The sequence below is a fragment of the Vanellus vanellus genome, assembly GCF_965231255.1.
Source record: "Vanellus vanellus genome assembly, chromosome: 11".
Classification (NCBI taxonomy): domain Eukaryota; kingdom Metazoa; phylum Chordata; class Aves; order Charadriiformes; family Charadriidae; genus Vanellus; species Vanellus vanellus.
In genome coordinates, this window is record NC_138916.1 from 25,135,949 (window position 1) to 25,150,682 (window position 14,734).

Consider the following 14,734-nt stretch of genomic DNA (forward strand, 5'->3'; position numbering starts at 1 on the left):
CCCGGGCAGGGCGCTGCGGGGAAGCTCGCGGCACCGGGTACCCCACGGGGCCGCGGTGCTCCGGGAGCGGGTCCCGGCGGGGCGGGGCGGGGCGGGGGCGGGGAACCGACCGCCTCCTCTTCCGAGCTGCCCGCCCCGCCCGGTGGCACCGGCACGGCTCGGTGCAGCCCGCGTCGGTACCGGGCGGCCGGCTGAGCTCGGTGCAGGCAGGCGGGGCTCGGTACGGCTTGGAACGGGGCTCCGCGCCTCGCCCCGCCGCCCCGCCCCGCCCCGTCCCGCCCCGCTGCCCCGGGGCCGGGGCGGGCGGGGGCGGCGCCGGTCGGTCGGTCGGTCGGTCGGTCGGCGGGGCCGAGCCGCCCCGCCCCGCCCCGCTGAGCCCCTCTCTCCCCGCAGGTCTGCAGCGCCCGGGCGGCTTCGCGGGAGGCGGCGGAGGGGCGGCCCGGTGCGGCCCGGCCCGGGATGGCGGCGCGGCCGGTGCTGCCCGTCGTGGCGCACTCGGTGCTGGCGGCGCTGCTGCTCTCGGCGGCGCAGGAGCCCGTCCCGCGGGTCAGCCTGTCCTACGGTGAGTGTCCGCCGGCCCCACGGGGGGTGCCGGCTCCGCGGGGTCACCCCCCCCCCCCCGAGGCGGCTGAGCATCCCGCCCACCCCCCCGGGCTTCCCCCCCTCACCCCCGGGCTTCCCCCCCCCGCCCCCCCGCTCCCCACGCCGCCCCGCGTGGAAACGCCTTGTGACAGCCGGCGGTGCTGAGGCTGCACGACACCCTCCCAGCCAGCCCGGCAAGCCGGGGCTCGTGTCCCGCCGTGGGGCTGGGGCGGCTGTGCTCCCCGGGGACACGGGGGGGACGTGGGGCAGCGGGGTCCCCCGGGCAGGGGGGCGCAGCAGCGTGGGCTGGGGGCCGTGGTGCTGGGAGAAGGCAGAGCCCCGGCGCTGCGCGTGCGGTTTGAGGGGCAAAGAGGGGTGCTTCCCTCTGCCAGGACCCGCAGCGAAGGTGTGAGCGGGTCTGGGGCACCCGGGGGTGCTCGCGTCCCTGCGTGCAGGGCAGCAGTGGCAGCCGCAGCCTGTGCAAGCGTGGGATGTGGTGAGCCGGCCATGGGGGCTCTGCCTGCCCGCCGGCCCTGCCGTGCGGTTTCATCTTTGTTTGGGGTGCCTGCGGGCCCCCTCCCCTCTCAGCTGTGTCCCGCGGGCTCTGCGCAGCCCCTTGCTGTGCTGTGCCTCACCCCAGGCTGCTCCGGGACCCACCGCCGCCCCATCAGCAGCACGGCCCCAGCAGGGTTCGGGGCTGCAGTGGGGCAGGGGCTGGGGAAGGACGGCCAGGAGGCTTCTAGGCCAGGCAATGCCCCTCGCAAGTCGGGGGCCTGTCCTGCAGACCCCTCTCGCCCTGCGGAGAGCTCCCCAGCAGCTGGTGTGGGGTGGGTGAGCAGCGGGACACGTTCCACGGGCAACTCAGGCTCGGCACCGGCAGCTGCTGGGCCCAGCTCCATTGTCCGGCACTGGGGCTGTGGCATGGTGGGGGCCGCCCACGTGTGTCTGGGCTGGCTGTGCTGCCAGGAGAAGGTGGCTAAATCCAGCTGCCGCCGGCCAGCGGAGCCCATCCCGTGCTGGCGGCCGGCTGGGCAGCTGGGGAGGGTGCAGTGGTTTGGGCCGGGCCGGCTCTGGCAGCGAGGCACGGGCGGCTGCGAGCACCGCCTGGCTCAGCGTGCTGCGGTTCGTTGGCGTGGACGTGGCCCCACCACGTGCTCCCGTGACCGCCGGTCACGGTGGTTGTGGTGGCACCAGCAAGGTCTGGGACCCACCGAGCGGGAGCCAGCAGGACAGCCCAGCTCGGCATCGTGCCATGCAGTGCCACACCGCGTCGAGCCACGCTGCCCGGCCCTGCCTGCACAGACCGGTTCTGGCCAAGCTCTGCCCACCTGCAGACGCTGCTTTGGCTGCAGGGGCCGCAGCTCACGGGCACTACCTGGGGGTCCCGACCTGGACCCCCAGGGCTGCTACGGGGAGCCAGCTGGGGGGCGCAGGATGGCCACTCTCCCGGTGGCAGTGCGTGCCCGGCGGTGGCTCCTGGGGAGCAGGGCCGCTTGGGGCTTGCGGTTGGTGGGAGGGAGGAGCTGGTGAGCTGCTCCCCTGGAAGCGCTGGATGTGCCTCCAGCAGGTTTGTCTGGAAGAAGCAGGTCTTGTCCTAACAGGTCCCCTGGCAGCCGGCACGGGCTCCCGCAGCTTCCCAGGCCAGGTCGGCCCTGCAGGGCGCAGGGGCCCCCACTGCCCCTCCGCTGCCTGCGCTGGGCTGTGCCCGCCACGGGCAGTGTCACCCTGGTGCTGGGGTGCAGGACCCCTCACGGGGGGATGCCCTGGGGGGGCGTCGGCATCCTTCCCTCTGCGCTGCTGCGGGAGAGCCGGGGCCGGTGCTGGGCCAGCTGAGCCCCCGGTGAGGGAGGAGATGCCGCCATGTCCAGCGGCAGACGGGGCTCATGGAGTGACAGGCGAGGGACAGAGGAGCAGGATCCAGCCCCGCAGCGCTGCCGGCACTGCAGCACCTTGAGCCCTCACGCTGGCTCGCACCGAGCGGGGGCTCGTGGGAGCCCCAGGGCCATCCTGGCAGGGATCTGGGAACGGGCAGGGGCTCGGGGAAGGTCGGGGCGTCCCCGGGGCACTGGGGGTCAGGGGTGAGGCTCTTGGCAGCGTGAGTCAGCCCGACGTGTCCCGCTGATGCAGCCAGGCCCATCTGATTCAGAGCGGCTGCAGGAGAGGAAGGGCTTCCGGGGCCAGGCCACCCACGCGGGACGGGACACGGGTGTTCCCTGACTCAGCCGGCAGCCTCCGCACCGGTGTCCGGCACTGGCAGCCACTGGGGCTGCCCCATGGGCCAGGGTGGGCAGCCGGTCCCGGCACCCGCCCCTCCCTGTCGCAAGCCTGGGGTCCCCGCGGGGCCGAGCCGGGCTGAGCCCCGGGGGCTGCATGTGTCCGGGCGAGCGCAGACCTGGCTGCATTGCCCAGGGCCGGGCAGGGCTGCTGTGGCGAGCCCCGGGCTGTCCCCGAGGGCTGGGACAAGGCAGTGGCTCGTGGTGCTCGCAGCAGCACGGGTGCTGCCCTCGGGCGCTATTGCAGCCGTGCACGGTTCACTGTGGTGCCGCATGTGTCTGACCACGTGGGGAGAGTCGGGTCCGTCCCTGGCGGCTCCGTGCGGGCGGCATGGCTGAGGCGCGAGGTCAGGGCAGCGGTGCCGAGCAGAGGGGCCAGGAGTGAGCCGTGGCGTGGGGACCCTGGGGGGGTCAGGTGCTGCCCCGCACGGGCTGCGTGAGGCTGATGCCCATCGCTCTCCCTCCCCAGACTCGGCGGAGCGGGTCGTGCAGCGGTTCGAGGTGCCCGGTGTGTCCAACTACACAGCCCTGCTGCTGAGCCCGGATGGCGGCACCCTCTACCTGGGGGCACGCGAGCTGCTCATTGCCCTCAACACCAGCCACTTCCAGCCCGGGGCACCGGCTCGCAGGGTGAGCCCGTGGACAGGGGCCGAGCCCCGCATGGGACTGCGGGAAGGGGAAGGGGGGCACCAAGCCAGCTCTGGTGCAGGGGTTCCCTCCCCAGGGCTCCCCCGCAGCACTCGGGATCTGTGCAAGCTGCTGCACGTTCGGGAGCTGGTTGGGATAGCGCGGAGGCAGCTGCCCTGGGTGTCCTGGGCACGGGGTGCTTGGGACAGCCAGTGGCTACCTCGACAGCCCAGCTGGGATGGGGAGGACATTGATGCTGGGGGGGGGGTGAGCTCCGCCAGTGGTGTGTGGGGACTAGCCAGTGACGGGGGGCTCCCAGTGACTGTCCCCTCTCCGCAGCTGCCCTGGAGCGCAGATGAGGAGAAGAAGAGACAGTGTGTGTTCAAGGGCAAGGACCCCCAGGTGAGCCCTGCTGCTGGTGGGCGTCTGGGGGGTGTGGGGGAGCGGGCAGTGCCCCGTGGCGGGGTGCGTGCAGGCAGGAGGGCTGAGCCGGGTCCTCTCGCCCCTGCAGAGAGACTGCCACAACTACATCAAGATGCTGCTGCAGCTGAACAGCACCCACCTCTACACCTGCGGGACCTGCGCCTTCAGCCCGGCCTGCGCCTACATCGTGAGCACGGGGAGCGGGGCGGGGGGCCACAGGTCCCGCTGGGGGTGTGGGCTCCCCCTCCGCCATCAGGGCCCTGCAGCGGGGGTCCCGGGCGCTGGGGTGGGCTCTGGCAGTGCCGCTGGCTCACAGCCTGGTCTTGTCGCAGAACGTGCAGCACTTCAGGCTGGAGCGGGACACATCGGGGAAGGTGCTGCTGGAGGATGGGAAGGGACGCTGCCCCTTCGACCCCGAGTACCGGTCCACGGCCGTCATGGTCGGTAAGGCACGCTGCCCCGGGACCCTCGCCCTCTCTGCAGCACTCGGCTGCTCGGCCGGGCCGAACCGGGGCCAGGCCGGCACAGACGCTGGCGGGGGAGCAGAGCTGTGCCGGGTGGCGGGTCCCAGCGGGAACGTCTCTTTGGCAGACGGCGAGCTCTATGCCGGGACCGTCAGCAACTTCCAGGGCAATGAGCCGACCATCTACCGCAGCCAGGAGAGCCGCATCGCCCTCAAGACAGAGAACTCCCTCAACTGGCTGCAGGGTGAGAGCCGGGGCTGGCACGACGGGTCGGGGTCTCCGTCCCTCAGGGTGGAGGAGGCATGGGGACGAGGGCTGGCCCCGGCGGCGGGGCAATGCTGAGCGTGCCTGTGTCCCCAGACCCAGTCTTCGTGGGCTCAGCCTACCTGCGGGAGAGCCTGCCCACCGGCAACCCCGAGGGCGATGACGACAAAGTCTACTTCTTCTTCAGTGAGACTGGCAAGGAGTTTGACTATTTCGAGAACACCATCGTCTCCCGCATCGCACGTGTGTGCAAGGTGGGCACGGGGCAGCAGGGGTGTGCACGGGGGGCCATGCCCAGGCTGTCACTCATCGCTGGGGTTGGAGGAGGTGTGGGACCACCCCGCACATCTCCATCCCATGGTTCCTGGACACCAGGAGGTGACCAGCACCCACAGGAGATCCCTCTGGGTCAGTTATGGCTCCCAAGTGCCCAGCCCAAGGCTGTGGCTTGAGCCCACTGCTCCCGTTGGTGGCAGCCACCCTTCCCCATCTCCTCTGCTCCCTCACCAGAGGAGACACCGGCCCCCTACACCTCTTGGGTCATGTTTCCCTTCCCCTGGGCATGCTGCTTCGCTTGTGGCTCCCCAACACCGGGGCTGTTCCCCCGGGGCCTCGGCACCGCTGCATGGATGGACAGACCCCTGTTCCGCTCCCCCAGCCCCGTGGGGCTCCCCGCTGCCGGGTGGCCGTGGCATCGTGCGCTGACCCGCTGTGCCGTGCAGGGGGACCAGGGCGGGGAGCGCGTGCTGCAGCGGCGGTGGACGACCTTCCTGAAGGCGCAGCTGCTCTGTTCGCACCCCGAGGACGGCTTCCCCTTCAACGTGCTGCAGGATGTCTTCGTGCTCACCCCGGGGGAGCTGCACTGGAGGGAGACGCTCTTCTACGGGGTCTTCACCTCGCAGTGGTGAGCAGCGGGCAGGGGTCGGTGGGGGATCCGGGAGCACCCAGGGCAGTCGGGGGGGTGCGGGTTGGCTCTGGCCACACATCAGGTTCCCGGGACAGTGCAGGGGGCTCGGGGGAGCCAGAGTGCCTGACCTTGCCGTGGGCTTTGCCTCTGCCCTGCCAGGAACAAGGGCGGCCTGGGCAGCTCGGCCGTGTGCGCCTTCCCCATGCGCAGCGTGCGGCAGGCCTTCGGCGGGCTCTACAAGGAGGTGAACCGCGAGACACAGCAGTGGTACACAGACACCGGCCCCGTGCCGGAGCCCCGGCCGGGCACGGTAGGTGCCTCCTCAGTGCCTGCCTGGGTGCAGGACACAGGGCAGCCCCTCGCGCTCTCCTGGTCCTGGCGGCTGCCGTGGTACGGCCGCCCACCTGCCTGCTGTCCCGTGCCCCAGTCGAGCCCCTTCCTCTCTCCCCAGTGCATCACCAGCCACACACGGCACCTGAAGATCAACTCATCCCTCCAGATGCCAGACCGGGTGCTGAACTTCATCAAGGACCACTTCCTGATGGACAGCCCCGTGCGCAGCCAGCCGCTGCTGCTGCAGAGCCGCCTGCGCTACCAGCAGATCGGTGTCCACCGCGCACAGGGCCTCCACGGCACCTACGACGTCCTCTTCTTGGGCACGGGTGGGTGCAGCCGGGGGCTGGCGGGTGCAGGGCGGGTGCCGGTGCGCTGTGTGTCCCCGGCCTCGCTCAGCGCAGCCCTTGTGTTTGCAGACGACGGCCGGTTGCACAAGGCTGTGCGTGTGAACCATGGGGTGCACATCATCGAGGAGATCCGCCTCTTCCCCGCCGGCCAGCCCGTTCTCCAGCTGCTGCTGGACCAGGACCAGGCAGGAGCCGGGCACGGGCACACCGGGGCTGGGGTTGGTGGGGGGTAATGCTGTGGGCTTAGCCTGTGTGGCACAGGTCCTGTCCGTGGGCTGGGCGCCAGGGAGCGCGGCAGGGCAGGGATGGGCAGGGGCTGACCCTGCTGTGTGGTGCCGGGGCCACCCCCTCACCCCGCCATGCCCCCCTCCTGCAGGGCCTGGTCTACGCAGCCAGCTACACAGCAGTGGCTCAGGTGCCCTTTGCCAACTGCAGCCTGTACCGCAGCTGCGGGGAGTGCGTGCTGGCACGGGACCCCTTCTGTGCCTGGAGCCGGGGCGCCTGCCGCAGAGTCACCCTGCACCCGCCGGCGCACCCCCAGTAAGTGCTGCACCCTCTCTCCGTACCCGGGCACCCTGCGGCACCCCGCCGCCCTGACCCCTCTCTGTCCCCAGGCTCTGGGCGCAGGACATCGAGGCTGCTGATACGGAGCGGCTCTGCCAACTGCTCAACACCTCCCAGCCCCGTCCCCGCATCCTCCTGCCCCCAGGTGAGCTCCTGCGGCTTCTGCCCATGGCGCTGGGTCTGCTGACGGCTCCCACGTGCCCCATGCTCCTGCTTGGCAACCCCCATCACCCTCGTGGCCACCGCTGGGGTCCCCACGGCCTCGTTGATGTCCCCATGGGTTTTTTTTCCCCACAGCCTCAGGCTCCCCGTGCCAGCGGATCCAGATGCCACCCAACGCGGTGCGGCCGCTGCCGTGCCGGCTGCTCTCCAACCTGGCCTCGCGGCGCTGGCTGCACGACGGGGCGCCCGTCAATGCCTCCTACCTGGTGCTGCCCGACGGGGCCCTCATCCTGGTGGGCAGCCCCGAGCGGGCAGGCACCTACGAGTGCTGGTCGCTGGAGGAGGGCTTCCGCAAGCTGATGGCCAGCTACTGCGTGGGCGTGCAGGAGCCGGTCCGTGGGCCACCAGACCCCGGCAGGAAGGTGGCCACTGGCCGGGATGCCCTGGAGACCGTCAGCACATCCCGGAGCACCTCTGCGGTGGGCAGCGCTGCGGCCCGGCTGGACGGCAAGACCTATTGGACTGAGTTCCTGGTGATGTGCGTGCTCTTTGCCACTGCCGTCCTGGTGCTGGCCCTCTTCCTTCTGCACCGGCACCGTGACGGCATGAAAGCCTTGCTGGAGCCCGGCGATCCTGGCCGGCACCAGAAGCCGCCCCGCAAGCCGGTGGAGAGCCTGCCCCTGAATGGCAGCAGCCTGCCCAGCACGGTGCCCGAGCACAAGGGCTACCAGGCCCTGCAGGACAACTACATCGTCAGCACCCCAGTGCACGAGCCTCCAGGGGTTCCCCCACGCGCCTTCTCCGAATCGGAGAAGAGGCCCCTCCACGTCCGGGACAGCTTCGTGGAGGTGTCTCCCGCCTGCCAAAGACCCCGGGTGCGCCTGGGCTCCGAGATCCAGGACTCGGTGGTGTGACAGGGACGAGAGCCGAGCCCTCACCCACGACCGCCTCTGCTCTGCTGAGCCTCGCCGGACCGCGGCGCTGCGGCTGGGGTCTGTGTTGTCTGTGTGTGCATGTCCGCAGCCTGTGCCCCGCTGCGGCACCCACCCAGCCGGCAGGGCCGGCACCACCTCGTCACCCTCGGGGCTCGGCTGCCCTGGCAGCTCCCCAGGCATCGCCTTGGCTGCTCCAGCCCCGCTCCTCGGGACGGTGCTAGAGGCTCCGGATGCGAGGGGTGCTGCGTGCCTTCCAGGGATGTACAGGACTTTTCCCCCAGCCCGGCATCCCCACCGCAGGGATGGACACGGCGCCTGGCTCAGGCTGCTGGTGCGGCCCTGGCTCTGCTGGCTCCGCGGGGCCCCGGCCCCCTCTATGCAGAGGGCAGGAGGGGGTGGCCGCAGCCCCCTCGCGCCCTGACTCACTGTGACGTCCCGCCGTGGGACCTGGAGCCACGCGTGTGGCCGGGCAGTGCCGGCGCAGCGACCCGGCGGCATGTGCTGTGTGTCTGTGCTTGGTTCGTTTTTAATATGTCAAAAATGTGAATCGTGTCCTGGGAAGGGAGCGGGGAGTGGTGCTCGCCCTGCACCGCCTGGGCAGCAACTCGCCACCACCTCCCCATGTGCGTGTGCAGAAACGTCTGTGGTTTTTATATAAAGTCCAGGTGTCTCCTTTGTACGCGTGTGTGCTGCTGCGCCCGCACAGCTGGCGGGGCTGGGCACCTTCCTGGGGCCAGGGGAGCACGCCGGCCACTCCAGGGAGAGAAACTGTGTCCAGCTCGCACTGCAGTCTTGGGAAAACCTGCCCGTGGCCGGCTGCTCCTTGCTGGGCAGGGATGGACAGACGGGATGGGGCAGGAGGGTTGCACTGGTGATCAGCTCCGTGAAGTCGCTGTGTGCTTGGCTGAGCGTTGGGAGGTCCCTGCGAGCCCTTGCAGTGATGCTGCTCAGGGCTGGTGCTGGAGGGTCCCTGTGACCCCGCTGTCAGGGTGTCGTGCAGCCATGGCAGTGAGCTCAGGCAGCACTCGGCTGTTTTGGGGCCGTGCATGGAGACACATGCTGCGGCAGGCAGTCTGGTGGGAGCAGAGTGGAGTGACCCCTGTGGTGCAGGGAGCTGCAGAGTGATGGGGTGATGCTGTCCTGGCACCCCAAGAAACAGAGGAAAGCAGAGGTGACCAGGAGGAAGAAAAGTGGGTGCCCAGGAGAGGGGCTGTGGAAGCCCCCTTCCCCAGGACCATGGTGTTGTGCTGCACGTGGGACCCCACTGCCAGCCCAGGGGCCAGGCAGGTCCCTATCCCCATCCCACAGAGCTGCAGGCAGACCCCAGCTGCTTTGCCAGCAGGACCCAAGTCCGTGATGGCCAACGACCGGGACCTGCGATGTGGTGCTGCTCGTGATCCCTCCTGCCTGGGAAGCGCCAGCAGCGTGAGCACGAGGCTGGGGGAAGCGGTGAGCTCCACACCAAGCTGGCGTGTTGGGACAGGTCATCCCCCAGGGATGGGCACTGCCTCGCTCCCGGCTGGACCAACGCACTGAACTTCCTGCCCAGCCTGTTCTGGGACATCAAAAAAGCCACCGGAGGCGTTGGCTGGTGCCGTGCCAGCAGACATGGCCCCCGGGGCCGCAGGGGCACAGGCCGCGGCAGGCAGATACCATCAGCACCGCAGGGCACCGAGCTGGAAGGGCCAGCACTGCCGGGAGTGAGGAGCTGGTACGTGAGAAACGGCTGCGCTGGCGCCCTGAGACAGCCGTCAGCCACTCCACCCCAGCACGGGTGCTCCTGCGGGGTGAGCAGGACCCCCGGGCACTGCACCAGCCCCAGCATGTGGTACCGCAGCCCGGACATTGCCTTGCCGAGCGGCTCCAGCGAGGAGGCTTGCTGGCGCGGTGGGAGCACTGCTGGGGGGGGACTGGGGGCTCGCTGCAAAGCGCAGGCACGGCCGTTGCCCGCGGCTGGCAGCAAGCCAGGGCGAAGCCTGATGGATGAACATACACAAAAGGCTCCGGCGCTGCCCGCAGCAAAGGTAGCTGCTCGCCTGCCCTGGATTTCCCTTTGTGCCTCTCGCCAGAGAGCTGAGCCCTTTGTGCCACTGAGAACAGTCCCGGGTTTTAGAGGAGGGATGTGGCCCGCGGAAAGGGCTGTCACCGAGCAGGACGTGGGACCCGTCCCCTGGAGCTGCGGCTGGCACGCAGGCAGAGGGGCCTGGCAGGAGGCTGTGTCCCCAGCACCCCTCGTGGCACCGGTCCCGCAGCAGTGCAGGAGCAGCCCCCTCCGCCGTCCCCGCAGCCAGACAAAGGCAGCACAGAGCAGAGGGTGAAACCAGAGCCCTTTATTTGTGTCCCCGCAGGAGCAGAGGGAGGAAGAGGCCAGGGCAGGCAGAGCAGCTGCTGAGCTTGAGCCAGAGGAGGGGGCAGAGAGGAAAAGAGGAGGAAAAGGAGAGCGGGCCCCGAGCATGGTCACTGCCAAGGCAGCACAGGGTGAGCCCGGCTGTGCTGCCTCGCCAGGTGGTGGAGGAAGGTGTCCTGTGCAGCTGTGGTGGGGACAGCTCTGCTGCCGGGATGGCACAGCTGCAGTGCCATTTGGGTTATTGCTTTGAGAAATGGATCCACGTCTGGGTTATTGCTTAGAGAAACGGATCCACGTTGCAGCAGGGAGACACCCGGGAAGACGGGAGAGCCGGGCAGGGGCTTGGTGGGGGGAGGCAGCTCCCTGCCTGCTAGTGGAAGGCACAAATTGGTACTGAGGGCAGAGAGGGGCTGTGCTCGGTGCAGCGTGGCTTCTGGCCAGGAGCACTTCTGTGTGCCTCCCTCTGCCCCCAGAGCTGCCCTTGGTTTGCATAAGGAGTTAAAACCCGGTCCTGGGAGAGCAGAGCTCCTGCCTGCTCTGGTAGATGGGCTGGGGCTGCAGGCAAGGCAGCTTCCCGGGGCCCCACCTCCGCAGGCTGCAGAGACACCCGCCATCTCGCCTGCCGGGAGGGAAAGGGGAGCAGGAGGATGTCCTGCCTAAGGCACTGTGCGGCGCTGCCGGGCTGGTGAGGAACAGGGACCACTGCCGCTCCGCTCACGAAAAGAGGAAATGTCTGAGACCACGAAGAGCTGCAACAGCTGGAGGAGCAGTTCTGCTGGAGAGACGCAGGGCTCTCACAGGACAATCTTGAAGGAGCTGAAAGAGACGTGACATGTTCTGTACCTTTTTGCTGGATCACGCACAAATGGTTTGCAAGTGCCCAGTGCTACGGGGAGGCAGCGTTACCCTGTGCAGGAGAGGCTCTCTGCAGAGCTAGCACAGGATGCAGTTCCTGCTGCTGTTACGGGAGACCTCGTATGGGGTAGCCTTGCCTCACTACCACCGAGAGCTCTGCCTCAATGCTAGCACAGCGATCGGGCCAGGCGAACACCCCAGAGGCCCCCCCAGGACAAGCTGTGCTACTGGAGACCACCGTACCTGGTGAAGTCTGGGGAGCGGGAGATGACATGCTGGAACTCAGAGAGGTTGATGGTGCCATCCTTGTCAATGTCGGACTCCTCCAGGATCTGTAGGGGAGGGAAAGGCGAGTGGTGAGCTCTGCGAGGCTGGGAACATGCAGTGGCCTGTGCCCCACCTGATGGTCCTCACATTTCGGATGAGCTGCTCCATCTCCGCATTGCTCAGCCGGGACTCCTCAACGTGCCCCGTCAGACAGTTCACCAGTTTCTCCAGGTCCTTTCTGTCCAGCACCCCATCATCATCAAAGTCTTTGGGGAGAGAAAAGGTTGGTTTTGGCAGGGCCGCAGTGACCCCAGAGAGTCACAAGCACCCACGCTTGGTGAGGAGAGGGCCTGGGTGACCTGAGGACACAGCAGGCTCCACACCGCACCTCTCAGTGCACGTCATCATGCTGAACCAGCAATTTCCACAGGGAGTTCCTAAAGCCACCAATCCCTGTGGGTGCTACAATGGCACAGCTAGCACTCCTGAACAACGATTCATACTGCTCCCCCCAAGATGTGGGAACCCCAGGACAAGGTATCAACCCCTAGTCTTACCAAAGATGCGGAAGGCGTAGTGGGATTTGATGTCTGGGGTAGCAGAGTCGCTGAAGGCGCTCAGCATATCGAGGAAGTCTTCAAAGGATATGCTGTCGTCCCCATCGTCCGAGGTGGAGAACACCCGGCAGATCCGGTGCTGGAAGGGGTTTGCCTGCCGAGACAGGAACAGCTCAGGGCAGGGCTGGGCAGTGCTGGGCCGGCTCCCTTGCGGTAGACACTGACCGCAGGCTGGGGCTGACCCCATGCACAAGCAGGTACCCCACTCTGCCACCGGTCTGTCGTGCACAGTGCAACCGTGCCTGTCTTGTGCCTCCCCAGAACAGCAGCCCCGCACAGTGGGGATCTCTGGGATCCTCCATGGCACAGTCAGGACGAGGAAGCTGTTTGTTGGCACAGCTGATGTGTGGTAAGGGAACGGCTTCCCCAGGTGACTGTTGGAGCAGCACGTCGAGGGCAGAGCAGCGGCACCCCAAAGGCCACAGTGGGTAAACAGGGCCCTGCCCAAACACACCCAGACCCAGGGAGCAGCAGCGAGTCCCACTGTCTGCCAGGCACCGTACCCGCAGCTCAGGCAACGTCAGGATCTGGCTCTTGGGAACCCGTGCGGAGCAGGCATTCTCCCTCTCCTCCTTTGGCAGCAGTTCACTGAACCTCTTGTAGGCACTTGAAGAGGCAAGAACAAGAGACGCTCTGTGGCGTGAGCGGAGCAGGAGGCAGCCCTCTGGGCACAGGCAGCGCAGGCAGCTCTTCCCAGCGCTGCACAGAGGCAGACGGCCCGTTTCCCACAGCTCCCTGCCAGCTGCGCGCAGAGCCAGCCCGGGGCAGGAGCGTGCTGGCCTGGGTGGTCCCGCAAAGGCAGCGCCTCCACAACTGCTCCGGGGACCCCAGTGGGGGAGAGGAGCCAGCCATGCTGCCTGTCTCCCCCAGACGGCTGGGACTGCAGAGGGGGAACGAGCCGACTCGGGCCAACCCCGCAGCCAGCGCCCCGCTCTGCAGGGCACCACCGGCCAGGCCTATGCCCTTTTACCCCCGAGGCCCGGCCTGGGATCGGCACCTCCCGCCTTCTGCTAAGCAGAAGAGAAGCCCCGCAGCAGGGCCGGGACCCTCCGCACCCCCACGGCAGAGGAAAACCCCCTCCTGGGGACAGAGGGGAGCGGGCTGGCCCCAGAGGTACTCGGGGCCCAGGGCCAGCAGCCCGACCCCGGCAGGGCCGGGTGCCCCCACCCCGCGGCGGTACTTACAGCAGGATCTCCTGCTTGCTCAGGAACGTCAGCTCCTGCGGGGAGAGCGCGGGTCAGCACCGCGGCCTGGCCCGGGGCACCCCAGCGCCGGGGGCCCCTGGCCTCGGGGCAGCTCCGTCCCCGTGTCCCGACCCGCCACGGCCGAGCCCCCTCCGCCCCGGTCCCGGCCCCGGTCCCCCCGCACCTGGTACTCGCCCAGCGCCTCCCGCGGCAGCAGGCTGGCCGAGCCCCCCATGGCGGCCCGCGCCGCTTCCGCCTTCGCCCGTCACTCTGCCGCTCCCATGGCAACGCCCCGCCCCGGCCACCCGCGGCCCCGCCCCAGCTCGGCATGGCGGCGGCGCGCGAGGAGGCGGGCGACCCGGGCCCGGAGGAGTTCGTCTACGGGGAGGAGGACTTCGTCCTGCAGGGAGCCGGCTGGGGGGGCGAGCCGGGCTCCGCGCCCTCCCGCTTCGACCGGGCGCTGCTGGAGGGCTGGAACGACAGGATGGAGCGGGGCTTGTTCCGGTACCGGCTGGGGCCGCTGCCCACCCGCGTCCTGCCCGGCCCCATGCGCCTGGTGGCGCAGCTCAACGCGCAGCGCGGCACCGAGCGCCGCCCGCCGCAGGCCGTCCGCAGCCTCCGCCAGCCCTTCGACCCGGGGGCCTTCAACTTCACCCGCCTCCGCCCCGGCGAGGTGCTGCTCCGCCTGCGCAGGGCCGGGGGGGGGCCCGGCGGCCCGGCCGCCCCCGACCCGCTGCTGGTGGCCATCAACGCCAGCCCGCTGGAGCGGGGCCACGTCCTGCTGCTGCCGGAGCCGGCGCGGGGGCTGCCGCAGGCCCTCACCGCCCCGCTGCTGCGCGGCGGGCTGGAGGCGGCGCTGCTGAGCGCCCACCCGGGGCTGCGCCTGGGCTTCAACGGCCTGGGGGGGTGCGCCTCCGTCAACCACCTCCACCTGCACGCCTTCTACCTGGACCGGCCGCTGCTGGTGGAGTCGGCGCCCGCCCGGCCCCTCTGCCCGCCGCTCCGCCTCGGCTTCCTCGCGGGCGTCCCGGCCCCCGCCTTCCTCTTCTACGCCGCCGGCCCCGCCGACCTGGAGGCGGTGGCCCGGGACGTGTGCCGGGCGGCGGAGCACCTGACGGACGCCGGCCTGGCCTACAACGTCTTCATCACGCGGGGCGACCCGCCGGGGGGCGCCGGGGCGGGCGGCGAGCGGGGGCTGCGGGTGCTGCTGTGGGCGCGCAGGCCCAGCTTCGGCGCCAAGGCGAGCGCCGCCTTCAACGTGGCGCTGTGCGAGCTGGCCGGTTACCTGCCGCTACCGGCGGCGCGGCTCTTCCAGGAGATCACGGAGGACGAGGCCCTGCGCGCCATCCGCGAGCACCTCCCGCCGGAGCCGCAGCTGCTGCGCCTCGGCGAGGACCTGGCGCGGCTCCTGGCGGGCTGACCGGGGACGGGCCCCTCCGCACCGGCACCCGCGCCGCCCGCCAGGGGGCGCTGCGCGACGGCGGCGTGCCGGACCACGTGACCACCTGGGGGCGCCGTGGCACCGCCCCGTCGCCATGGCAACGCGGCAGTGCCCGCCTCCCCCCCCCCCCCCCCCTTCC

General features: G+C 69.8%; 3 protein-coding genes across 3 annotated transcripts; 2 read left to right on the forward strand and 1 right to left on the reverse strand.

The window, feature by feature from the left end:
• Window positions 1-444: 444 nt before the first annotated feature.
• SEMA4B (semaphorin 4B) lies at window positions 445-8,571 on the forward strand. The gene is made up of 14 exons (XM_082488854.1): window positions 445-562; window positions 3,325-3,485; window positions 3,822-3,884; window positions 3,994-4,092; window positions 4,238-4,349; window positions 4,497-4,613; window positions 4,730-4,887; window positions 5,356-5,537; window positions 5,700-5,850; window positions 5,992-6,202; window positions 6,293-6,408; window positions 6,600-6,763; window positions 6,838-6,932; window positions 7,085-8,571. The coding sequence occupies exons 1-14, from the start codon at window positions 460-462 to the stop codon at window positions 7,861-7,863; spliced, it is 2,511 nt and encodes an 836-aa protein (XP_082344980.1). The 5' UTR covers window positions 445-459; the 3' UTR covers window positions 7,864-8,571.
• A 1,623-nt stretch (window positions 8,572-10,194) lies between these two features.
• On the reverse strand, window positions 10,195-13,411 carry CIB1 (calcium and integrin binding 1). The gene is made up of 7 exons (XM_082488906.1): window positions 13,339-13,411; window positions 13,155-13,189; window positions 12,474-12,576; window positions 11,911-12,064; window positions 11,501-11,619; window positions 11,330-11,418; window positions 10,195-11,047 (listed from the first exon to the last, which is right to left on the reverse strand). The coding sequence occupies exons 1-7, from the start codon at window positions 13,387-13,389 to the stop codon at window positions 11,026-11,028; spliced, it is 573 nt and encodes a 190-aa protein (XP_082345032.1). The 5' UTR covers window positions 13,390-13,411; the 3' UTR covers window positions 10,195-11,025.
• Window positions 13,412-13,482: 71 nt separating this feature from the next.
• Window positions 13,483-14,717, forward strand: GDPGP1 (GDP-D-glucose phosphorylase 1; the record flags this gene model as incomplete). Its single annotated transcript, XM_082488996.1, has 1 exon — window positions 13,483-14,717. One exon carries the CDS (start codon window positions 13,483-13,485, stop codon window positions 14,572-14,574), a length of 1,092 nt encoding a protein of 363 aa, XP_082345122.1. The 3' UTR covers window positions 14,575-14,717.
• Window positions 14,718-14,734: the final 17 nt, after the last annotated feature.